Source organism: Rhamphochromis longiceps, linkage group LG8 (genome assembly GCF_057381845.1).
Source record: "Rhamphochromis longiceps isolate RC_006_pf linkage group LG8, R_longiceps_female_GT1.1, whole genome shotgun sequence".
Classification (NCBI taxonomy): domain Eukaryota; kingdom Metazoa; phylum Chordata; class Actinopteri; order Cichliformes; family Cichlidae; genus Rhamphochromis; species Rhamphochromis longiceps.
In genome coordinates this window covers 16,559,055-16,584,402 of record NC_140564.1, presented here as the reverse complement: position 1 = coordinate 16,584,402, position 25,348 = coordinate 16,559,055, and the positions used below count along the sequence as shown (strand labels likewise).

Genomic DNA, 25,348 nt, shown 5'->3' with positions numbered 1-25,348 from the left:
CTATATCCTGATAAAACGGAAAAACTACACCAGAAAACACACTGCAGCTGTGAGACGATATCACAGAGCAATGAAGTCTAAAAAATATATTAATCTTTACAAAAAACATACACAAAAGGTCCTTTAGGCAATTTTCCATTTACAACTACAAAAAAACTACTCAAATGTTTAGCAATAAAAACTATTTTACATGTACCATTTACATACATACACATCATATAAATATCTTTTTATCTTTTTGTTGCATTAGCATGATGTCACTTGACAACAGCTTCAGTCAGTCTTTGTACTCTAAATACACAGATGTGCAGATTTTGTTTTGCACTGACTTTGTTACCGAAGAGTTTAAAAAACAGAGGACATAAAAACCTCACCACACACTTATCAACTGTGTCCTTGAACAAATAATGCTAGCCTGCATGTTTATTATAACCTGGGCAGCTACACCTGCTTACGTAGTGTAAAATGTCTTATCGAGTTCAAACACAGAGTCTGGTCTCGGTTGTTTTTTTGACTGTAAACATGCTGTGCTGAACAGCAGCATACGTAGCTAAAGCGACTCATTTCTGGAGTAAACGTGATAGTAAACCTGCACAGTGTTGTACTGTAGGTATTAATCCAAGTTGCTCAGGAAAAATATAAACATACAGTGAAAATACTTAGCAGTCACTACAAGTCTGACTTCAACAGAGACAGCAGTGACAGGTTAATGATGCGGTAGCTCAGCCGGCTCATGATCAATGACAATTCTCAGGTTATCATAATGAATGACCAACAGAAAGAAGAGAAACTACGAGAGTGAAAGGACGATGTAAATGAATGTTAACTATGTAACAACGTTAACAAAACAACTATAACATGATCTTTATCATCCTCTGCCGTTTCTGGATCTGCGTTTCAGGGCTGCTGCATAGCAGAGATGGTCAGACCTCTGTCCGTCTCCCCAGACACTTCCTCTGTCTCATAGATCTGACCCAGGGCCTCCTTTGTCTCACTCCCTTTGTTAGCCACGGTAGAGTTGAACACCCATTAGGAATATAGCCCCTCGTACGTTCCCCCACAGCAAAATTGTCCTCAGTGAGGGGGCCAGCAGGAGGTACTGTGGGGTTCCATACATTGTGGACTGGGCAGTGGTCAGGAGCAGAGGCTCTGATGGTCCAAACCCTGGTTTCCAACACTGGCTTTGGGATCATAGAATATTTACGGCTTATATTAAAAGCATATTTTTGCTTCTTTGGACACTAACTTTGGTAAAAAATAACTTAATGGAAATTTTACCCAATAGTTTTCACAAATCAATAAATTATCTGTTCCATACTACAAACTTTTTAAAAGCTGCTGGAGCATCTTTAGCATCTAGATCTAGTTTGACTTTAAAAGTTTAAAAAGAAAGGAAAATATTAAAATGGCCGTTTGGAATATTTCTGACTAATTTGGCAGCATCTGTAATTAGTGGCAGTAACAGAAAACGTAGTTTAATACTACAGGTCAGACTCCTGGGAACTCATGTCCTTTTAGTGAAGACCTTGGATTACAATCAAGCTTCTTCCATCATTCTGTGAGCAACAGCAGAGAAGCTGTGCAGCTCACTGTGGCTCATCTTTCTTGCTTAACTTCCTCTTTTAATGTAGTTCACCGCCTTCACAGAGGCCATGACGGATATGCAGTTTAACAGCTGGCATTATGTAGATGTGTTTCTGATTTTGAACAAGTGAGGTAACTGCAAGGCTCAGTAACAAAATGACTGTCCCTTTATAATGCATCAGCTTATATATCACTGATAAGTTCCTTCTCCTTAAATACAGCCCATTTGTTGAGGGTTTAGGAAACCGGAGCAGCGTCCCCATTCCTATGTTCCAGTGCTGAAAGGTCAGTCATAGCAGTTTCCTCAGTGTTAACCATCCTGTAGTGACCATTCTCTGCATCCCTACTTTGTGTGTTTCTCTTCTGTAGAAACGCGTGGATGAAGCCCACTGGCACGGGCAGTGTGGCAAATATTATTAATAAAGCCAAAACAGCCAGAGCCCAGTCAGGATATTCCAAATGCTCCTCAGAAGCCTGAAAAATCAAATCAAATGAATCATTCAGGAAGTTAAACAGTTAAGAGCTTTAGTGTATTGTGAAAGATAGTAATAAACTGAGCTTCAGGATATTAAAAATAAACTCCAAAAATCTCTTCTCAAACTGATGTTTTCTTTCCTGCAATCACAAAGTGCATATCTTTCTAAACTAATCTGCAGTAGACTGGAGCCACCCCTCATTTCTTTATGTTTTGCTTCCAACGAGCCACACGTTCTTATACTTTTTTAAAGTGGTCTTGAGCAATAGTTCTCCAGGCTTTCTAAAAGTCCTTTTTTGGCCGTTTAACACTGACCATGAACTGTTCAAGCATAAAAAAGTCACTCCACTGTGTTGTGTCGACACATAAGAGACAATTTAGCAAAGAACAAATTTAAATTCTAGGCACTCTGTTACTAGCAACCAGTGGCAAACACACCATTTTTTGCATTTCTTTATCTAATCCTTTGAAAAATGCCAAACATAACAGTTCGACGGGCTTAAAAAAGACAACAATATGATTCCCAACGAGCTAATAACTCTCAGCTCGGTGTGCTCTTTAAAAAATGAAGAAATCGGACAAGTGGCGGACAAAAGAAGAAACGACAGGCCTAAAAAAACTATCAACAGCAGATGAGCAATATCTGAAAGTAATGTCCTGATCAAATGGGGGGGGGAAATATCTGATTCAGGAACTGAGCCTGGCCTTTCAGCTAATCCATCTAGTGTTTTCCAAAGTTTCATCAGAAATTGTCTCAGTGAAAATGTGTCTTAAGGAGGAGAAACGGGGAGAAAAGGCTGAGCCAAGTCCAGTTCTCGTCTAATGCTAAAAAAATCAATTTCAACAAGTCTTATGAAGGGTTTACATTTTCAGCATGACAGGGATTCCAAACAAAAACACACAGTGCAGCACTGTCAGTCATGGATTCCCTAAAGAACAGACCTCCACATTCTTATAGCAGAGTGTGGGATCATCTTGACAGAGAACAGAACAAAAGGAAGGCAACATCAAAAGAAGAGCTTGGAGTAGTCTTCAAGAAGTCTGAAGAACTATTCCTGAAGACTACTTAAAGACATTGCACAAAAAGCTTTCCTAACTTAGCTGTGATGAAAGTGGACATATTAAATATCTGCTTTCAAGCCTGTTAGAATTGTAAACATTGTCTTTGCCTTATATACTGCGTTTGCATGTATGTTTGCAGATGCTTCAATAAATTCTTGCACTTCTTTCTCATAAGGAAATGAAGTGTAGTTCAAGACTTTTATAAAGTTAATAAATAACTTGATACCTTTTCCTGGTTCCATGACATATACGTGGGGCGAGACAGGAACATGCGGATAGTGGTGGCTCCGAGCAGCCCAAGCATAGCAAACAGGCAAATGTATTTCCACAGGTATTTGTAAACAACACTGGGACGCCAGCCCAGCATTCCTTCAATGTCATTAAGGAATCTTTAGTGAGAAGGGAAAAAAAGTACACAAGACTTTAGTGAGATTTATGGTTAAAAACACACCTCACTTAACCACAATCAGAAACCTCACCTATCAGCTCCATACAACCAAGACACACTGAAAGTCTCAAAAACCACCACGATGATGAGTGGCAGCGTCGCAGAGTAATCATCGAACATCATCATAAAGTAGTTCCCACAGCGCTGAGTGAAGAGCAGGCCAAGCAGAAAGCCAATGATGCAGCTGGCAACTGCAACAAGACACACATGTTGTTATAAAGAAAAAAACATCTTCTTTAATGTCAGCATAGAGCCTTTATAACAGAACTCAGTGGATGACGTCAAAATGTTATTAAAAGACATCAGTTTCAGATTCAAAGTCTGAAGCTATGCACACACTGGAAACGCCTCACTTGTCACTTTGAAGTGAAGGCTGGTCACTTGCTGGCATTTCAGGCTCTGGTTGCCTGGGTAACCATCTAATGTATTTAATACCAAGTTATATGACAGTCGTTCTTCCTTCTCATTGGATAGTCTCTTCAGTCTCAATTGCGTACAGTGGCTACGGAGCTTTATAGTATTGACAGATGTGCAGTTTAACAGCTGTCAACGACCAATCTTTTCGATTGCCTTGAGTCGTGCATGAATTTTCAAACAATAGAAGAGGTAAAACTGGTTCTTACTTGTAAGCTTGGTTTTGTTCCTCGCCAGACATTTGAAGCGTTCACTCAGGGGGGCGAGGATGCCCTCCATAGTGCCAAACATAGTGCTGAGTCCAAGATTGAGTAGCATGAGAAAGAAGAGGGCGGACCAGAAAGGGCTGCCAGGTAGGAGGGTCATGGCCTCTGTGAAGGCGATGAAAGCTAGACCTGTTCCCTCCACACCCTGAACATAAACACAGCTTTAGTCATCATGATTTGCAAGCCAATTATAACATCATCTACGTAAGCAAACTGAAACTAGTCTAAGAAGCGTAATGTTTACCTTCTGCATTTCTTTTTCCAGGTCACAGTCTGTTAAATTGCCAGGCACCATAGATGCATACTGTTCAAACCAGTTACTGTAGTCCTTCAGAGCCACAGATTTGGGATCAGAGTAGTTAAACGGTGGCATCACGTTATTGGGCACAAGACCGTCGTGAAAGTGTTTTGACAGGTCATTCAAGTTGCTATAAAAAAGACAACAAGATACAGAAAAATATTACATTTCTGATTTTGAAAATCCAAACACAATTTCCCTCAGCTACATCAACAGTGTTCATGACACGGTACATGCAAAACACACATTTTAGTCTGATAATTAAACATACCTGGCTACACACTCCATGACCTTGTTTTTAGCTCGGAAACCAAGGACAGCAAAGACCACCAGAGTAGCCAGCACAGATGTGAGGAAGTTTATGAAGGAGACGGTGAAGGCATCACGGTGGCAGTTGTTGTTCCTGGGGTTGTAGGAAGAGTAGGCGATAATGGACCCAAAGCCAAGGCCCAGCGCAAAGAAAACCTGCGTAGCTGCCTGCCGCCACACCTGCACATCTGCCCAGATTTCCAACTGCATTGCAGAAACAAAAGCTGTGTCAAAGAACTATTTATATCTCTTTCTCTTCTCTACACTGAACCAGACGTTTTATCTGCCGATACCTTGGGGTAGAACATGAAGCCGATTCCTTCAAATGCTCCATCCAGCAGGAGCCCTCGGATGAGAAAGCAGAACAGCACCACGTATGGGAAGATGGAAGAGAAATACATCACCTAGGGAAGCAGAAAGAATAATTACCTGTGTGCAAAACACATCATAATAAACACATAATGTTAAATATAGAGGTCAGCATGGTTTTAAATATTAAAAGCTATTTACAGACGTGTAAACTTTGTTTACTGCATCATTACAACTGCATATGAAATTAAAACAGACTTATTATGCTTACAGTTCAAAATAACCCCTATTCATCATGCACTGGGGCTCAGCCCCTTAGTTCATCCTGTGACTGAAACAAGCCATTTTAGCTACTGCCCCTTTAAGTGACCTGTCTCCTGATTGGCTGCCCCTGGCAAACAGAAGGTTTTAACTGCTGGCTTTATTTGATGTCATACATGCCAGGAGAAGGAAAAAAACTGTCTGAGACTGAGCGTTTAGAGCAGTGTGGAGCTTGAGCTTTATTTATCCCATTTATATAGCAATTTCTTTTGTTATAGCCGTTGAATGATTAAAATAAATGAATACAATATTTTAAAATGAACAAAAAAGTAGAGATGGACCGATCCGATATTACGTATCGGTATCGGTCCGATACTAACCTAAATTACTGGATCGGATATCGGAGAAAAATTAAAAATGTAATCCGATCCATTAAATATCACGAAAGCACCTCACAAAACTTGAACTCGCCTCAGAACGTTAGCACGTTGGAGCAGTATGCATCACGTGATAGAGCGGCTGTGGCATGCGGGACCTGTCGGTGGTCTGGATAGCATTTGGAGCTTCGCTAGCAACCCGGCATTTCATCTCCGACAAAGTTATCCCGAGAGAAGTAAAGCAAGTGTGTAAGTCCATCCCTGAATGTTTGTAAAGCATTCCTGCGTTAAGCTTAACAAGCGACTGCCTCTTCTTGCTGCTACTTCAATCATGAAACTGCTTAACGATCAGCTGATCGGCTTTTCTGTCGTGAGTCCGTGTCTCTAGTTTGCTTTTGGCCCACTTTGCACCAGAAAGAGGAAACCAGCGGCTGAACAACAGCAGCACGTTTAAGCTTGATAAGCTGTTGTTAGAATGTATTTAATATTACTTTCTACACCAGGATCTTTTTCTACGTAGCTGACGGCTGGTAACTGTGCAGGGGCGGATCTAGCAAAGTTTAGCCAGGGGGGCCGATAGGGCATTAACAGGGAAAAGGGGGCACAAAGACATACTTTTCTTTCTTATTCTCATTTAAAATGTCTAGCTTTTAATAAATAATTATCTGACACCCAAAGTTTTAATTTGATGTAAAATGAATAGAAGTCAATTACTGTATATAGTAACTATTAAGTCTAATATAAATACCCTAGTAAGCTATAGTACTTTTTCCTTTGGGAAGGTACCATCTGTGCAGTCTGCAATTTTGTTGAAGAAAGATGTTGAATCTATTTAATATTTCTTGAAAAATAATTGATTTCTGTGCATTTTTTTTCACACTGCATCAAATTAAGGTTGATTACGTCGATTAAGCATCATGAGGTGGAGCGTGAGGGGTGGTTCCCTATTTTTTATTTATTTATTTTTGTTGTTGCTGGGAGTTGGAACCCTATTAGTTAGGTTGCTTAATATTTACGCTAAGTACTCTTTAAAATACCAGAATAGGGAGGATGGTGTAGGTTTAAGTTTATTAGATTGATCAGTATTGCTGAACTATGAAATATTTTTCTTTGCATACAGGTATAACAGAATAGCTTTAGTGTAGTTGTTGTTTTAAACTTGAGTATGAACTTATACAAAATGCAGCAAGATATTTAAAAAAAACAGTTTTGTTGATTAAAAAACACTATATCGGATTCATATCGGTATCGGCAGATATCCAAATTTATGATATCGGTATCGGACATAAAAAAGTGGTATTGTGCCATCTCTACAAAAAAGCAAAACAGAATTTTAAATACCAATGCAGTAAAGAAAGAGGACAATGGTGTGAGAATGTGCCAACAAATTTGTCCTATTAAGACCACAAGTTTTAACTGGGCCTCCCTCGCTGCCTGCCTGTGCTTATCACACCAAAAACATATGGCTCTTGTGATAGAAACAGCAGGAATCATCTGATATGAGCTCAGTGAGTGAGCGAGTGACGTTAGCATCAAAACACAGTATACAGCAAAATATATCATCCCCATCATGTGTTTACTGTAGGCAAGACAAAATTCTTGGACTTGAACCACATAATCCTTTTTTTTTTATGTTTGTCCCCCATTGTGGTGTACAGCACCAAAGAGAAAAGACTGTTTAATGCATTAAGGGAAACAAACACCACGGTATGAACCATGAATTAAAATTTACAAAAATATTAAAATATGTGATATCGTTTTTGCCATTTGAGGTCAGCCAACACGTAAGCCACGCATTCCACAGATTCAGGCACTCACAGTAACCCTGAAATCCAACACATGACAGGGATTTAACCCAACTGAGAGACGTAAACAGCACGCAGCGCTGCATGTCACTGTTACTCAGCAAGACAAATGAAGGACTTGTCTTTTGTTATTTTTGTTATATTTGTTATTTTCTAATCAGCTGATTCCTGAGTAAACACTAGAATAAATATTTCATTTCCAAAACAGTTATTTTCTTTAAAGCTACCAAACAAACCTGTTCCAGCATTATTTCTAATGGAGTCACCAGTTTTTCCTTTAAATGTGATTCACACAACACCAGTGTGTATATTACATTGTGGATAAACACACTCATCAGTCATTTAACACTGAGACATTTGAAGAAGAGACTTATATATATAATAAAGATATAATAAAGGTGCTTCGCTATAACAAATGGACACAATAAGAACGGACAGGTACCTTTACAGACGTCTTGATACCCTTGAACATCCCCAGACACACGATGGTCCAGGCTGCCAGCAGACAGCAGACGATGTAAGTGTTGAAAGAGCCCGTCTCATCGATTGAATCTGTGATATCCAGAGCTTTGCGGTACCAGAAATACGACGTGGGAGAACTCTTGATACATTCCTTTACTGGTGAGAAAAGGAAAAGTACACATCAAATTACAACGCTTACATTAGACACCACTCATGCTCACAACTTTGTGAGTTTTGAACCTTAATGCGCCGCGTTTACCTGTTACATTCCCCTGTTCTGGGCACTTCTCCCAAGGTAATGGGTGCTGGAATGAGTTCCCGAGATAGAAAAGACTCCATGCAAGGATCACATTGTAGTAGAGAGCCACAAAGAAACAAACCTGAGAACAGTTGAAAACAAGATAATACGTTAAAACCAGAGAAGAAGAAAGTATGCGCATTGCTGTAGGCCGTACAGAATGAAAGAGAAAGTCCTGTTCTCATAAACTACAACTGTCCTGACATTCAAGATGGAGAAGAGAATGTGGCCCTGACAGACTAATACAATTATTTGATAACAAATAACAAATTTGGTATACCACTCTATCCAAACAACTTTTAATACATAAACAGTACTTTTTCCTTCATAAAAACTTCCTGCACAAAAAGACATCTGTATATCGCACAGCCCCAAACTGATAGCGTTAGGAAGAGGAAGCGAGGAGGGTTAATTATTCAACAGTTGTTATCTTACCACACAGCTGGAGTAACCAATGCCAGAGAGCCTGGGTGAGATATATTTCCATACTCCGATGCTGCCCTGTCGGATGGCTTGACCGGCTGCCAACTCCAGGAAGAACAAGGGGATGCCCACAATCAGCATCAGCAGGATGTACAGCAGGAGAAAGGCTCCTGGGAAGAGAATGACTCTCAGTTAGCAAAAGAGCAACACCACGTGTGCAAAGAAGAAGCAGATGTTTATACTAGCACGACAGCTCTGAGTGCTTCCTCTACCAACACCAGTTTGATCTATTTGGCTTATACAGATTAGACTGCAAACACACAACTCCACTGTTTCATTTCTGGTGTTGGTCTAATCACATGCTTGTCCAGTAATGCAAAGACAGTTACTTTGTTTATTAGTTTCTGAGGGAAAGCAAGAATATCATTACAAAATAATATTTTAAAAGTTCCTACATGGAGAGGCGTATACCAGGAGCTGAAAACAATATCCTCTGCCACACAGCCACCCACTTCTGATGTGCGTGGCAGCGATCTACTGTGGTTAAGAGTTGCAGACGATTACCTCCTCCGTTCTGGTGACACAAATACGGAAACCTCCAGACATTGCCGAGTCCAACGCTGAATCCCACTTGAGCCAAAAAGTACTCTATTTTACTGTTCCATCCGGCTCGGGCGTCTGGCTCAGACGTCTCCTGCGGGCTGCTCTCTCCAGTGAGCCCATCAACTTCTGTGGCTTCTGTCCTGTCATCATCAGCTGGCAAGGGCTGCTTCTCCATCTGAAATTGAAGGGAGCAAAATGAAAGATTTTTAACTTTTCAAACAGATTAATAATGCAAATCAACACTTTTTCCCAAGGTTCTGCTCACATACAGACACCACAAAGAAGTCTGTCTGTACAGGTGCTTGGACATCCAGGTCACAGTAGCTCAAGTTGAAGGCGACTAGATATTGTTCTAGATTCATAAAGATGTTTCATCACCATCACCTCACTCAAGATGCTTCCTCAGTTCTACAAACTAATGGAGAGTCCTAGGTAGCATTTAATTGTCACCTTGGCGTTTAAGCCTAAAAAGGAATCTAGCCTATGTGGTAGTGTCTGTGTGGATTCTCGGTTTCCACATCAGTAAAAACCCTTAAAAAAAACCCAACTTCCTTAATTTTACCATTTCCAGGTTTATTTTACATTTTTTACGCAGTTGTTCATTATAATTTTGGGATCTGTACTCAAAGAACACTGGACTGAAACATGCTACAACTTGAGGTGTTACTAATATTTAGGCCATAACAATGGCAGGACTAGGCTTAGTTGCATGGGGCACTGTACTGTCTGTTACCCGCTATGCCGCCAGACGATGAATGAATTTTCCTGGTAACCCAAGTGTAAAATCATTCTTGACACAAGCGCCAATTATATACTCCATATCACTTACAGTTACTCTCAATAACACTTAAAGCACCCCAAAAATAGTCCCTTCTAGTGACTTTGCGCGGTAAATGGGCTGATGCAATGGCATCATGGCTAAGAGCATCCTCGACCATTTGACTGGACTCAGCTGTTGGAGAGCTTACAGAAAGCGGACAATTAACATGAAGCCAAACTCACCTGGCAAGCAGCGGGTGCAGTCAACGAAGAGGTAGAAAAAGCGACAAGTAACGAAGAGCAGCGACGATAATCCTTTATCCCTCCTTTTGGTTAGAGGAAACGGCCACGTGTCGCTGCTGAATTATTACTAAAACAACATCGAGCTCAGTTATTGTTCTGTTTCTATATTTCTTCTTTAATGTAACATGCTAGAAATTTCTCGAACCACTATTATTAAATTCTTAAATACTAAAGTAAGACCTAAAACCGCTGACTATGTTATAAACGCGGCATTTTCGTTGTTAAGCCGTTTACTACGACGTAGCTGCGTTCTTCCGCTGTCTCGCGCCACGACGCCGTGAAGCCACTCCCATTTGTGTGTTCGTGTAACTTTCAAAGTAAAATTGAGACAAAACCATCGCTTGTAATGCAATAAATCATGAAATACACAACAGTACGGAAGTTAATATGAATAAATAAACGAATAAATCTGAAATATTAAACTATGACAAACTTAATAAGAATTTTATAATTAAAGTTTTTTAAAGACGTGTAGAAATTACAAATACATTTGATGATGTTTTCTTTTTTATTATTATGGTACACGCGGTCTATGGAGTGTTAAAAAGTTAAAACTGGGCTTTTAATTTAGTCTAACTTCAATTAACTATAATGCACCACTGTTTACCCACTTCACCCACAGTGGGTAAAGCTTTCACCTAGATTTTAGCGATTTGAGCCTGGATTGCGCACATAACAGGCAGAGCCTTAACTCACCACTGACACGTGTTCATGTATGATGCCAGGTAGATGGTTAAAATCCGAACACGTGGGGAAATACCACTTTATCCAGGTTAAGTTGTTACCTTTATGTTTGCCACCACTAAATCTTTTTTCTCTGCTCAGTTTTCGCACTTTTATCAAAATAAGAAAATAAAAGAAAACAAAGGAGGCGGAGGCTGATGCAGTAGTCGCAACATTGCTTTTACAGCCTACTGGGATTAGAACTTCGTGCCCGTGAGTGGTTGTAGCAGCATTGTTATTGTTCAGATTATATAGTTACTAGGTTTAAATTCTACTCCGACCGAGGAGCGACATTTTTCTCACGCGAACAGGCGCACACAATGTGCCACGTATGCCGGCTTGGAAGTTTTAAATAGAGCTGTCTAGTATCACTCATAAACTCATAAACTACAAATAATCTGCGCATTTGGAAAGAATTATGCGTATTAATTAATAAATCATAAATACCTTGCGATATAAACAAAGTCCGTGTAATGGAAGAGGTTCTTGAAATAGTTTCTCAATTGTCCTTAAACTAAAGTCGAGCTTCAACCTCGCCAACTTCACTGACTCCGCCCCCACCTCTCTATTGGAGGATAAAGTGGGACCTGTCTTCTCAAGTACTGTTATGAAATATGACACTCCACTTTTCAATTTCTCTGAGAAACCCACCTGATCCCTTTAAATCAAATATGTGCAAACACTGTGTAACACGTATCCCCCACCACACATACCCCCCCACATACACACTATCAGTCAAACACATCTTCTCATTTAATGGCTTTTCTTCATTTCGTGACTATTTACATTGTAGATTCTCATTGAAGGCATCAAAAGTATGAATGAACACATGTAGAATTACGTAGTAAACAAAAAACTGCGAAATAACTTAAAACCTGTTTTAGATTTTAAATTCTTTGAAATATCCATCCTTTGCTTTGATTACCTCTTTCCACAGTCTTGGCATTCTCTGAGCTTCATGAGGTCGTCACCTGAAATGGTTTTCCAACCGTCTTGAAGAAGTTCCCAGAGATGCTGAGCACTTGTTTGCCGTTTTGCCTTCACTCTGCGGTCCATCTCATACCAAACCAAACAGACAGACAGACTTCGCAATACGAAGCGACTGCACGCTTCGTATTGCGCATTTGGAGACCGATTACGTGACCGCGACGCGAGGAAGGGTGTCCCAAATGCGCTCAACAAATACGCTCGACAAATGCGCACTTCGTTTCGCCAAATTTGAAGTGTGGTCCGGTGTAGACTTCTTGGTCCCATATATATTTTGTTCGGAAAAAACGGCCTAAGAGTAAACTTTTAAAAGTAAGTAAGTACTGAATATGATGTCACTTACAGTATTTATGTGCAAGTGTTTAACAATGAAGAACATTAAAACATTACTGTTGGCCACATATCGGCCACATAAGTTAGGTGACATTAGTGATGTTTGCACTAACTTGGTTTTAAAGCCTTTACTTTAAAATATACGCCGTTCAATAGTTAACCTTAATCTTATAAAGAATGTGATGATTTTATGGATAATTAAAGTCAGTCATATATCCACAAACACAACAAGCTGAAAGTCAGTGATGCTGCTCGGTTTGCAGTCCTGAATATCACGGCACAAGCAGGATTCACTGCACTGTTAATGTTAGCTATGTCATATTGCTGCCTCTGTTCGGTGGTGTCGAGCCAAACGGACTTTAACGTGTGTTTGAACGAGCTGACGGCTCACTCTTTAAGCTGAAAGAAAGATGCTTTAATCACAGGAGTCACACATGTGTCCACTGCACCATCTGGGAACTCTTCTTGTTTAGCACTCGTAATAACACAAACACTAAATCCTCCTTCTCTTGTGCTGTTTTGTAGCAGTGTATACACTGCCTGGGGCGATCATAGCTCAAGAGTTGGGAGTTCGCCTTGTAATCGGAAGGTTGCCGGTTCAAGTCCAAGCCCCAGCTTGTTGTTGTGTCCTTGGGCACAACGACAAGACACCTCACCCGTTGCCTACTGGTGGTGGTCAGAGGGCGCCGGTGGCGCCCGGTGGCGCTGACAGCCTCGCCTCTGTCAGTGCGCCCCAGGGTGGCTGTGGTTACATTGCCATCACCAGTGTGTGAATGGGTGGATGACTGGATGTGTAAAGCACTTTGGGGTCCTTGGGGACTAGTAAAGCGCTATACAAATACAGACCATATTTACCTGAGACTGTCACCTGTCTGTCTGTCCTGCACTCTCTCTCTTTGTCTTTCTCTCTGATTGTGTAATAAAAGTATGAACATGTATTTATAAGTTACACTTGTGTTTGAATCCTGCAGCTTATCACACATTTGATTTCCATGTGTGACAACTCCAAGTGTCCAGAGTGAGTACAGACTGAGGGACCCACTGCTGCACATCATCTGTGAGGCTTTGCACCCCTGATGATCCACCAGGACAAACTCAGCAGTGTGTGAGGAAGAGGAGGAGGAAGAGCCAGCAGCAGCTGACAGATGCAGAGAATAGACAGACTGTTCCCTGTTTGTGAAGGACTGCTAGGAAAGTTTCAAATAACTAATTGTCTGTCCTGAATCAGTCTTATTAGGTAATGTTCAAATAATTTTATCATTCCAGTGTTTGCAGTGTGGGAGAAAGTACTCAGGGCCTTCAGGTTACACACTATGAAAGGCAGCAACAAGTTTAATGTTCAGAAACCTAAAGTATGTATCAGCAGCAGAATGGAGCTAAAAATAAATGTTTGTTTCATTTCTATGAAGCTTTGAGTATTTTGGATTAGTAGTACTGCTGTGTTTGTTGCATCATATTGCTGTAATTGTTTATATGCTTCATATATTCTGAGGTAAGTTGATCTATAGTGTTACATCATATTCTATAAGGATGTTATGTGTTTGTATACTTTCTGCCCAGTTTGTCCCATTTAGCAGAAGTCACTTAAAGCAGTTATGACATGGTCTGATTTTCTCACCCAATAAAGGAATATTTAATATATCAGTCTACTCTTCATTCTATCAGACACAGTTATCACAGCTCGTACATTTTCTTTTTACACATATATGTAAGTATTGAGCCAAATTTACTAATGCTAACATATTAAAAGAACAACATTTATCTCATATATAATACATCTATATATACACTGTCAAAGATACTTGTCTTTGAGTGAAGATTTAAGGTGATAGGAAATATAAATAAATGCAACTTGAACCTTTACTGAAGCTCAGTGAATGTAAGAGTTCAAGCTCACTGCTGTAATATATCATAATAATGTGACAATAACTATAATATTGGCCATATTATACTTACATTGCCAAAGTGAGATGACTTTAGTCTCATGAACAACATCAGCTAATTGTTATTTACTAACTAATCTTAAATGACTGTTCAGTACAGAAATGGAGCCCAACAATCATGTTTTTACAGTCCTGTGGTCTCAGCCTCAGATACTTATCAAATCAAAGTGATGTCATAAAAAAATGAACAAACAAAAAAACATTTTTTCTCCTTCATTTCTGTCAAACAATGCTGTATGAAACGTTTCTTGCAGTTAGTATCATGGTTGCAAGGCTACCTGAACAGTGCCACGAAGGCCAGATCGTCCCATTTCACAAGCCTCTCACTTCCACACTTCTTGTACCCGCCAAAGCTTACGGTCGCTGGATTGGGACACAGCTCAAGACATGTTGAGGAGGTAATTTAGCCATTTAAATCAGCTGTGTTGGATCAAGAACACATCTAAAACCTGCTGGACACCGGGCCTCGAGGCCTGGAGTTTCCACACCCCTGACCTGAACAATGAAATAATTGCCAGAAATCTTTAATGCTTTAAAAGTGGAGTGTTTATTGAACCTCCTGACAAATACAAAGGACACTTTTCTGTCATTTATGGCAGTGGTGATGTAAAGCTTCAAAAACTCACAAAAACCCATTTATCAAATATAAAACACTCAGTGTTACAGGGTTTAAAAAAATCCTTATTTACATACAGTATCACAAATTTTTATTGCCAAATCATTTGGCCACTTTTTACTAAAAAAGTGGCCAAACTAGATGGATTTAAAACTCTCATCTTTAGTTAATGCGTTTCAAATGAAACAAACAAACAAACAATTGTGCAAATACCAAAATACAAATACCAGAAAACTACAAAAATATAACATTATATTAATCCAAAATATACACAATAAAGTAAAAATAGCAGCTGGAAGTTAGCAATAACAGCTAACTAGCAGCTGTGGGTGTTTTGAAACTTTTTTCAAAACTCAGAGCATAAAATGATTCTCTTTGGTCACATTTTCAAAGGTACATTGGACTTAAATTAAAGCATTAAAACATACAGTAATTTTTTCACTCCCTGATATAAACTTCAAAAGTGCACCTTAAGGAGAAAACTCGTAAGCTGGAGAGGAAATGGCATATCACAAATTTAGAAGATCTATTATTATTCTAACTATTACAGGAAAAATTACACATAATCATCTTACAGTAACATTATCTACAGCTACTTTCAATACCATTGATATTTACTTAGTCTTTTTCTCCAATTGATCTTTCTGAGTTAACTTCAGTATTACTTCCTTCAAACCATCATTATTTTTTTGGCCTTATTAGATAGATACAGCAGAGTGACAGGAAAGTGGAGGGAGAGAAAAAGGGGAAAACATGCGGCAAAAGGACGTGGGTTGGATTAGAACCTGGGCCAGCCGGTCGCAGTCATTAGGCATATGGTTTTTGGTCATCCCATTGCTAAATCGGCGACCTTGTCTTTTAGACCCCATTTCTAGATGACTGCTCAAAGAAGTCTTACCATTAATTAATGTTTCAAACTATCTCTAATAATCGGCTATGTACCAAAGGTCTTCAAGCTGGCAGTAATTAAACCATCATTAACCAAGGCCATCTTTAACTGAGCAGTCTTAGCTAATTACATGCCAATCTCCAACCTTTTTTTTTTCCATCTCAAAAGTTCTCAAAAGAATAGTTGTAAAACAGCTAACAGATCATCTGCAGAGGAATGGCTTATTTGAAGAGTTTCAGAGCTCATCACAGCACAGAAACAGCTTTAGTGAAGGTTACAGATGATCTTCTTATGGCCTCTGACAGTGGACTCATCTCTGTGCTTGACCTGCTAGACCTCAGTGCAGCGTTCGATACTGTTGACTGTAATGTTTTATTACAGTCAATAATAAAACCATTATTGAGAGCTTAGACCATGCAGGGGTTTAAATAATATCTATCTAATAGACTCCAATTTGTTGAGAGTCTGTTAGGATGCCTGGGTCGTTGACCCAGGGTTTTTGAGTTTATTATATTATTTATAATTTCTAGTCTTTGGGTTTTTGTTAGAGTCATGTCTTATGGTTTGTCTGTGTGTAATCCTTAGTTGCTGTCTCCCCTGTCCGCTATATCCCCGTGTCCAGTCAGTGTCTGTGTCTGCCCTGGTCCCACGTCTCTGTTCCCTCTGTTGTAGTGCCTGCAGGTGAGTCTGTGTCTTTGTTCAGTCTGTGTTATGTGTTTCTTCTCTGTTGTATTATTGTAAGATCTACCTAACAATATAAAGTGTCTTGAAGTGACTGTTGTTGGGATTTGGTGCCGCATAAATACAACTGAATTTACTTGAATTGACTGCTGATTTACAAGGGTTTCTATGACCTACTTTCCTTTGAGTGCTTATTTGTTTAAATGCTGTGATGGACTTAAATTCTTACATTAATGCTGACAGAAGATGTTTAGTTTGTCCTTTCTACTTCTAAGTGTTCTGAATAAGTATAATCCACCAGGGTTCAGGATTTTACAAGAGTGCTTTGTTTCAGCTGCTGACCTTGCAGTAAGAAAAAAATAAATAAATAAATTTACAATCTGTGAAACCAACAATCATAAACCCTCCTAGAAAATGTCGACAAGAAAAATGCAAAGATTGAGGCTTGACTTTGAAAGCGAGATGAATGAGTTCAAAAAGTCTTCAGTGTCCAAAATCTAAATCCTTCAGATTACACCGTCATCTGCAAAAAGAAGTTGATAAGAGTTGGTACTTAAGACTGAATCATTATTGTTTTGTCCTCAGAATAAGAAGTTTGTGGGGGGTTTTTCAGCGAGTCAAAAAGTAATTAATGTCTAATCTACAGAAGCTGTGACATCACATCAAGTGGAAAAATAGATTTAAAAAAAATCTATTTATAGCATCCGGTCATTCATTTATCTTATATCAGTATACATAATGTATTAGTTATTTTTCTGGTCATTAATGTTTTTGTTGAATTATATTTGTTATACATTTTTATTGTTTATTTGTACAGCAGTACTCCTTCAATGATGTTTTATTCCCTCTTCTCACCTTAACCTCCTAGGACCTGGCATCCACATATGCTTCAAACAGCAGCACTGTGTTACATTTACACCACAGTACCCACCATAAACCACAACTTACGCTGTGTACCGTCACAGAAATACTTTACTACGCAAGTGATGCAGACACGATAACTGATAGGTTTGCCTAGTAGTATCACAGTCTGGTGACTGATGCCTCAAGATGGCAGAACGATGCAGACAGGCCAGTACAACAGTATAAATGCACACATCATCACACACTATGGTGTAGACTCTACAGAATTTAACACTGGAAAATAAACAAACATTTGCCTTTGCAGTTTGAATGGTACAACTCAAACAAAGTAATTAAAGTTTAACGCAGACCCCTTACCTCTCCATTTTCTGTAGATTCTGCAGATTAGGGCAGCGAAGGCGATCAACACACTTACACACACAGTTGTAATAATGACTACAGTGCTAGAGTGACCCCCTGTGAAAAAATGTGTAATTAAAGTAGTTACTAATCATAATGTTGGTGATTATCATAGAACGTACATCATCTTTATAACTATAAACACAGCTTACTTAATATTTCCTTGTTTCCCCACCCAAACATTACTTTAATTGTGACAGCCGTGTTTTACTGGTGAATTATAAAAAAAATTAAGTGTACAATGACTAAGTCACAATCTTTGGTTGGCTTTGGCTGACACTTACACAAATTACTTCACATTTTGCAGCACAATACACAATTAATTGAATAATGATATCAATGATTAATTAATTTCTTCAGAAAGCTGGCTATATCGAGTCATCAGGTGGCCTGGGCAAGTTTGAAGCTGATGTTAAGTTTAAGTTTTTCCCTACAGTATGTCCCCTTAGAATACAAATTTTATGATGTTTTATCTTAACTTGATTTTACCTTTGATTAGTCTCAGGTGGATGTGAGTAGTGTGCATCTCCTCAGCATTACTGAGCTTACATGTGTACATTCCCTCCTGTTTTGCAGATAAGTCCTTTAGCATTAGGCTGCCTGACTTAGACACATTTACCACCTTCTGTCTCCACTCGTCTGACACTGAGTAGGTGACATTCATCCCGGTTTGGTTCACGATGGTCTGACACTGGTTGAATCTCCAGAGGAGGGTGAAATTGGTAAGTGAAGTGCTTGAGAGGGTGCAGGGGATTGTCACGCCAGTGCTGGGATCACTGATAAGAGCTGAAAGCATTTAATATATATAATTAACCACAAAAATTAAAACTACAGTCTAATATGATACGTGAAAATCACAGTACAAAAACTCTCATTTGTTAAACTATGTTTACTTCATATATTTTTAAACCTACAGTTGCACCAAAGTTTGAGCACCTGAGTTGGTTGAACTACTCACAAATTTTCCTCAGAGTGGCTCTATTCCTGGTTCTGCCAGTGCTGATGGTGCAGATAAAGAGCACATTATAAAGACCGTCTGAAAACATCAAAGAACTGCTGATGTTGTAAAGCAGCTGTTTAGTTTGCTGGACTGTGGTGGTGTTAAGGAAGGTGATGTTAGATGGTGGGCTTGTGGACCAGGTGAGCTGAGGCTTGGGGTAGATCCCCTCTGACCAGCAAGTGATCCTGTTGTCAACCTGATCAATTTTGACCTCATTCACTGGAGCTGCAATAAAAGAACTGTGATCAGGTGACTAATAATATGTGTAAAATTACTAATCTGACAGCACATTTAGAAAGTTTCTCATACCGTTAATGTTTAGGTTGACAAATGACTCCTGGTTTTCTCTAGTGGTGTGGGTTATGCAGTTATATTTGCCCTCATCCTGAATCTCCACCCCTGTCAGCTGAAGTGATGCATTTCCTCTGCAGATCAGATCCGTGAAGAGTTTAGTCCTGTTTGTGAAGCACTGGTCCTGGTGTTCAAGCTGCTCTTTGTTATAGTTGAATAAGTGGACAAGTTTGTCTCCTTCTGTCTTAAACCACCAGATGATGGTTTCATTGCCAATCTGGAAACTGCATGGTAAGATGCATCTCTCCATGAAAACACAGGATACCTCAGTAGCTGAAACATAAGAACAGAGAAACACTTGGAGGTTCAAATTGAGAAATATTATATTCCTATTGTGAAGCTGGAGCAGAAGGAACACTATCAGTCATGGACTGGACTGGACTGGACACCCCCCCCCCCCCCAAGATTTTGGGCCTCAGCAGTAATAAGCCAGTGTTAGATAAAAAAGGCAGCCATCCTCTTACTGAGTGATTTCTTATATACACCAAATCACCCTGCTCCAAATTAGGACAAGCACATTTATCTATTTGAACCCTTCTCATTTCTAGCCATAACTGCACAAAAATTGAAAGCTAACACAATATCAGCTTCTAGTATTTCTTGACAGTGTGTAGAACAAACCTGATGATACAAACTGAAAGAAAGCTTAAAAGTCAACAAAACAAATCTAGACTTTGAGAGCTGTGAGCAAAAAGCGAAGCAGACTGTGCCCAAACACAGCTGAAAACATCTGTGGTTATCAAAATTATTTTTGTCACGGTCCGGGGCACGTGTGAAGAGTGGAAAGGAGGACTCAAACGCAGCGCTTCCTTAGATGTGAAGGTGATTTATTGACAATACTGAACATAAAGTGGAGATGGCAAACAGAACTAAGGACGAACTAAACTGGGAGAAACTACACAAAGGGAGTGGCAAACCTGAACATGAAGGGAGAACAGCAGGGAGAGCACGCAGGGGATTCACCGGGTATGAACACAGACGACGCGACGAGGAGCAGAGGGAAAACACACACTATAAGTACACAGAGAGACACTGGGAAATCACACACAGGTGGGGGAAACAGCTGGACCTGATTAACCTGACGAGACAGGGGAACACTAACACCAGGGACCAATAGAGGGAGCACAAACCCAGAACCCAGTGTCTAAAATCCCAAACACAAACCATCCCAAAACAGCCCATGAATAATAAAGAGAATAATAACAATAAAGAACACAAACACAAAGTCACTGAGTCATGGTCGCAGGACCATGACAGCACCCCCCCCTCAAGGGCTGGCCCCCGACAGCCACAGAAACACACCACCAGATCCAGGCGGGCGGCAGGGGGCGCAGGACGGAGGGACCGGGCCATGACCAAAGATGGAGGCCCCAGAGTCCCAAAAAAAAAAAAAAAAAGGTACACAAAACTCACAGGGGAGCAGAGTCCGAAACACAGTTCAGGTGGCCAGCCTGGGGCCCGATAACACAGGAGGCCAGGACGGGACAGTTCAGGAGGCCGGCCGCGAAGAAGGCCGTGGCGGCGCGCAAAAGGGTCAGGAGGCCGGCCGTGCGGAAGGCAACGGCGGCCACACGGGCAATGGCGGTATCGAGCGCATTACATATTCACTGATGTACTGTCACTCCAAAAGCGGATGTTTCATTTCTAGTCGCACTGATTTATATATATATATATATTGTCTTTAACGTTGTCTTTAAGCAAAGTTTGTTGGTTTCAAAAAAACGCCTTGTCACAAGGGAGCAGCTAAAAGTATTTTTAGGTCTGTTGCCATTAAAGTCAAGGTTATGTTTCTTTTTTTCTTTTTTTGATAAAAAAAAGTTCTTCAGTTTTCCCAACATTGAGAACTGAATAAGCTCTTCATTGTCTTCACAAAATCTTCACAAAATCTAAAGAAGTCCAGTCGCCTTCTTTAAAGCTTCTTAGATTACAACTAAAGACAGAGCAAAAGCATAAAAAAACAAATACAGCTCAAAGGTTCAACAAAGTTTCCTAAAAAATAATTTAACAAGTGGTTTGAGAAATTGACCGTATACTCACCTCCATTCGCATCTGTCAGTAAGATCCTGATGACCAGCAAATATGCTGCAACCCAGCTCTGTTTTTGCACCATTATTGTTGCTTTCCACTCCCACTGTGTCCCAGTCACTCCATTGCATCTGTCACATCATTGACATGCAGGCTGTACTGTCCACTGTTTTAACAAATATATTTAAATGAGGTGGACAAAGTCAATGTAAAATACAAAGCTGACGGTGGCCCTGTTTTAAGCTTTTCAGCATTCTATTTCCATTTTTTTTTCTTCTTCTGTTGTATTCCGCATGCTTTCACAGCTTTTTAATTTTTTGGTTGTTGTTTTCTTCAGTAGCAGTCCGTCTGGCATCTCAGGGCCACCACAGAAATGCCATGTGTAATAAGTTGCAGGATTAAATATTTTTTTTAACTTATCAATAAATCCACATGCTTTTACAATAAGAGAGAAAGAAAAAAAACGTTTGGAAAAGTGCAGGAGAGATAAAAAGCTTTGGACTCAGGTGTTATACACTGTTACAAAAATAGCATAAGGAGTATTTCCTGTTTGTATTTGTCTATTTCTGTTCCTGTTTAGTATTTGTGTAATTAGGGGTAATAAATAAGACGACAGCTAAATTTAACCACAAAGTGGCTAAGTTACTACACTGGCCAAATGTTTGGATCCTGTGAAAAAGCTACCGTTCTTTTAACTTAACGAGCAAGCTGTCTGCTCATTTCTCAATGAAACAGACGTCTGTTTGGCTCGACACCACTAAACAAAACCAGCTTACGCAGCAAAATAACCGAACTATCATTAACATTAGAGTAATCGATCCTGACGTTTGTGCGACACCGTAAAAGTGATATTAAGCTGAGTGTCATGGCCTGTTTATTGCTATTTCTGTTTTTTTTCTATTTCTGTTCTGTTTTGTGTGCTTTTGCAAGCTTTTCTCACTATTATAAAATAAGAAAATAAAAGAAAACAAGGGAGGCAGAGGCTGATGCAATTGTATCAACATGGCTTTTACAGCCTACTGGAATTAGAACTTCTTCAACACTTTTTCCCAAGGTTCTGCTCACATACAGACACCACAAAGAAGTCTGTCTGTACAGGTGCTTGGACATCCAGGTCACAGTAGCTCAAGTTGAAGGCGACTAGATATTGTTCTAGATTCATAAAGATGTTTCATCACCATCACCTCACTCAAGATGCTTCCTCAGTTCTACAAACTAATGGAGAGTCCTAGGTAGCATTTGATTGTCACCTTGGCGTTTAAGCCTAAAAAGGAATCTAGCCTATGTGGTAGTGTCTGTGTGGATTCTCGGTTTCCACATCAGTAAAAACCCTTAAAAAAAAAACCAACTTCCTTAATTTTACCATTTCCAGGTTTATTTTACATTTTTTACGCAGTTGTTCGTTATAATTTTGGGATCTGTACTCAAAGAACACTGGACTGAAACATGCTACAACTTGAGGTGTTACTAATATTTAGGCCATAACAATGGCAGGACTAGGCTTAGTTGCATGGGGCACTGTACTGTCTGTTACCCGCTATGCCGCCAGACGATGAATGAATTTTCCTGGTAACCCAAGTATAAAATCATTCTTGACACAAGCGCCAATTATATACTCCATATCACTTACAGTTACTCTCAATAACACTTAAAGCACCCCAAAAATAGTCCCTTCTAGTGACTTTGCGCGGTAAATGGGCTGATGCAATGGCATCATGGCTAAGAGCATCCTCGACCATTTGACTGGAGCTTACAGAAAGCGGACAATTAACATGAAGCCAAACTCACCTGGCAAGCAGCGGGTGCAGTCAACGAGGAGGTAGAAAAAGCGACAAGTAACGAAGAGCAGCGACGATAATCCTTTATCCCTCCTTTTGGTTAGAGGAAACGGCCACGTGTCGCTGCTGAATTATTACTAAAACAACATCGAGCTCAGTTATTGTTCTGTTTCTATATTTCTTCTTTAATGTAACATGCTAGAAATTTCTCAAACCACTATTATTAAATTCTTAAATACTAAAGTAAGACCTAAAACCGCTGACTATGTTATAAACGCGGCATTTTCGTTGTTAAGCCGTTTACTACGACGTAGCTGCGTTCTTCCGCTGTCTCGCGCCACGACGCCGTGAAGCCACTCCCATTTGTGTGTTTGTGTAACTTTCAAAGTAAAATTGAGACAAAACCATCGCTTGTAATGCAATAAATCATGAAATACACAACAGTACGGTTAATATGAATAAATAAACGAATAAATCAGAAATATTAAACTATGACAAACTTAATAAGAATTTTATAATTAAAGTTTTTTTTAAAGACGTGTAGAAATTACAAATACATTTGATGATGTTTTCTTTTTTATTATTATGGTACACGCGGTCTATGGAGTGTTAAAAAGTTAAAACTGGGCTTTTAATTTAGTCTAACTTCAATTAACTATAATGCACCACTGTTTACCCACTTCACCCACAGTGGGTAAAGCTTTCACCTAGATTTTAGCGATTTGAGCCTGGATTGCGCACATAACAGGCAGAGCCTTAACTCACCACTGACACGTGTTCATGTATGATGCCAGGTAGATGGTTAAAATCCGAACACGTGGGGAAATACCACTTCATCCAGGTTAAGTTGTTACCTTTATGTTTGCCACCACTAAATCTTTTGTCTCTGCTCAGTTTTCGCACTTTTATCAAAATAAGAAAATAAAAGAAAACAAAGGAGGCGGAGGCTGATGCAATAGTCTCAACATGGCTTTTACAGCCTACTGGGATTAGAACTTCGTGCCCGTGAGTGGTTGTAGCAGCATTGTTATTGTTCAGATTATATAGTTAATACATTTAAATTCTACTCCGAGCGAGGAGCGACATTTTTCTCACGCGTACAGACTCACACAACGCCACGTATGCCGGCTTGGAAGTTTTAAATAGAGCTGTCTAGTATCACTCATAAACTCATAAACTACTAATCTACGCATTTAGAAATAGTTAGGCGTATTAATTAATAATTGATAAATACCTTGTGATACAAACAAAGTCCGTGTAATGGAAGAGGTTCTTGAAATAGTTTTTCAATTGTCCATAAACCAAAGGCGAGCTTCAACCTCACCAACTTCACTGTCTCCGCCCCCACCTCTCTATTGGAGGATAAAGTGGGACTTGTCTTGTCAATTACTGTTATGAATTATGACACCCCACTTGTGAGTTTCCCACCTCATCCCTTTAAATCAAACATGTACACTGTGCAATCATGCATCACCCAACCACCACACACACACACACACACACACACACACACACACACACACACACACACACACACACACACACTTCTTTCGATTGTGTGAAATAATAATCTTTATGTTCTAATTAAATTCCAAAAATGTGAAATATTGAAATCGGCCATCGTGTTATCATTTTTCACAGGAAATAAGATGGTAAAAAAGCAGCAGGTGTTGTTAATCAAATGCAATTTTTTGACGCTCGGCAAGTGGGAGGACCTCTCCGGTTTTCTGGTGTGGAACAATAATGCTTCTCCAGTCCTTCCCAGGAGTGAACATAACAGCAAATTCACCCCAAGGTTAGACTGTCCAAGAAAAGAAAAACCCAAGAGCTACATCTCAAACCCTAGAGGTCTCGGTTAGCATGTTAAATGTTGAAGTTCATGAAAATACAGTTGCACAGTGGAGAAAGGCTTCTTTTTAAAGTTGCATTTAAACAAACCACAAGACTTCTGGAACAACATCCTTTGGACAGATGAAAGTGGTGATGTTTGGCCAGGATGCACAGCACCACCTTCTGGAGGAAACTAAGCATATCATCACAAATACCTCATACCAGCTGTCAAGCATGGTGGTGGACGGGTGATGATTTGAGTTTGCAGCTAAAGCTCGGCACAGAAACTTTAATTTAAGGCCGATGAAACCCAAGCACACCAACAAATCTACAACAGAATGGCTGAAAAAGAAAAGAATCATGGTGTTGTAATGACCCAGTCAAAGTACAGACCTCAACCTGATTGCAATGCTGTGGCAGCAACTTAAAAAGCTGTACGTGAATTCATTTCAATACTCCAGTGAAGTGAAGCA

General features: G+C 39.7%; 2 protein-coding genes across 9 annotated transcripts; both read right to left on the bottom strand.

Annotated features, from left to right (window-relative positions):
- Window positions 1-461: 461 nt before the first annotated feature.
- On the bottom strand, window positions 462-24,400 carry LOC146663348 (sodium-dependent neutral amino acid transporter B(0)AT2-like). 5 transcript variants are annotated; one of them, XM_085416070.1, is made up of 13 exons: window positions 11,627-11,735; window positions 10,397-10,523; window positions 9,356-9,569; window positions 8,804-8,961; window positions 8,330-8,450; window positions 8,051-8,226; window positions 5,150-5,260; window positions 4,819-5,060; window positions 4,494-4,677; window positions 4,193-4,394; window positions 3,601-3,760; window positions 3,348-3,510; window positions 462-2,058 (listed from the first exon to the last, which is right to left on the bottom strand). In XM_085416070.1, the coding sequence occupies exons 3-13, from the start codon at window positions 9,567-9,569 to the stop codon at window positions 1,822-1,824; spliced, it is 1,968 nt and encodes a 655-aa protein (XP_085272196.1). In that variant the 5' UTR covers window positions 10,397-10,523; window positions 11,627-11,735; the 3' UTR covers window positions 462-1,821. The 5 variants fall into 5 exon arrangements, with proteins under 5 accessions (XP_085272196.1, XP_085272198.1, XP_085272197.1 ...); XM_085416072.1 differs by lacking the exons at window positions 10,397-10,523; window positions 11,627-11,735 and adding an exon at window positions 24,280-24,400; XM_085416071.1 differs by lacking the exons at window positions 10,397-10,523; window positions 11,627-11,735 and adding an exon at window positions 23,056-23,133.
- Window positions 17,044-23,182, bottom strand: LOC146663349 (programmed cell death 1 ligand 1-like). 4 transcript variants are annotated; one of them, XM_085416077.1, is made up of 7 exons: window positions 23,056-23,182; window positions 21,280-21,433; window positions 19,201-19,515; window positions 18,850-19,116; window positions 18,381-18,677; window positions 17,850-17,948; window positions 17,044-17,151 (listed from the first exon to the last, which is right to left on the bottom strand). In XM_085416077.1, the coding sequence occupies exons 2-7, from the start codon at window positions 21,350-21,352 to the stop codon at window positions 17,135-17,137; spliced, it is 1,068 nt and encodes a 355-aa protein (XP_085272203.1). In that variant the 5' UTR covers window positions 21,353-21,433; window positions 23,056-23,182; the 3' UTR covers window positions 17,044-17,134. The 4 variants fall into 4 exon arrangements, with proteins under 4 accessions (XP_085272203.1, XP_085272200.1, XP_085272201.1 ...); XM_085416074.1 differs by having other exon boundaries at window positions 17,044-17,948; XM_085416075.1 differs by having other exon boundaries at window positions 17,044-17,948; window positions 21,280-21,398; window positions 23,056-23,179.
- Window positions 24,401-25,348: the final 948 nt, after the last annotated feature.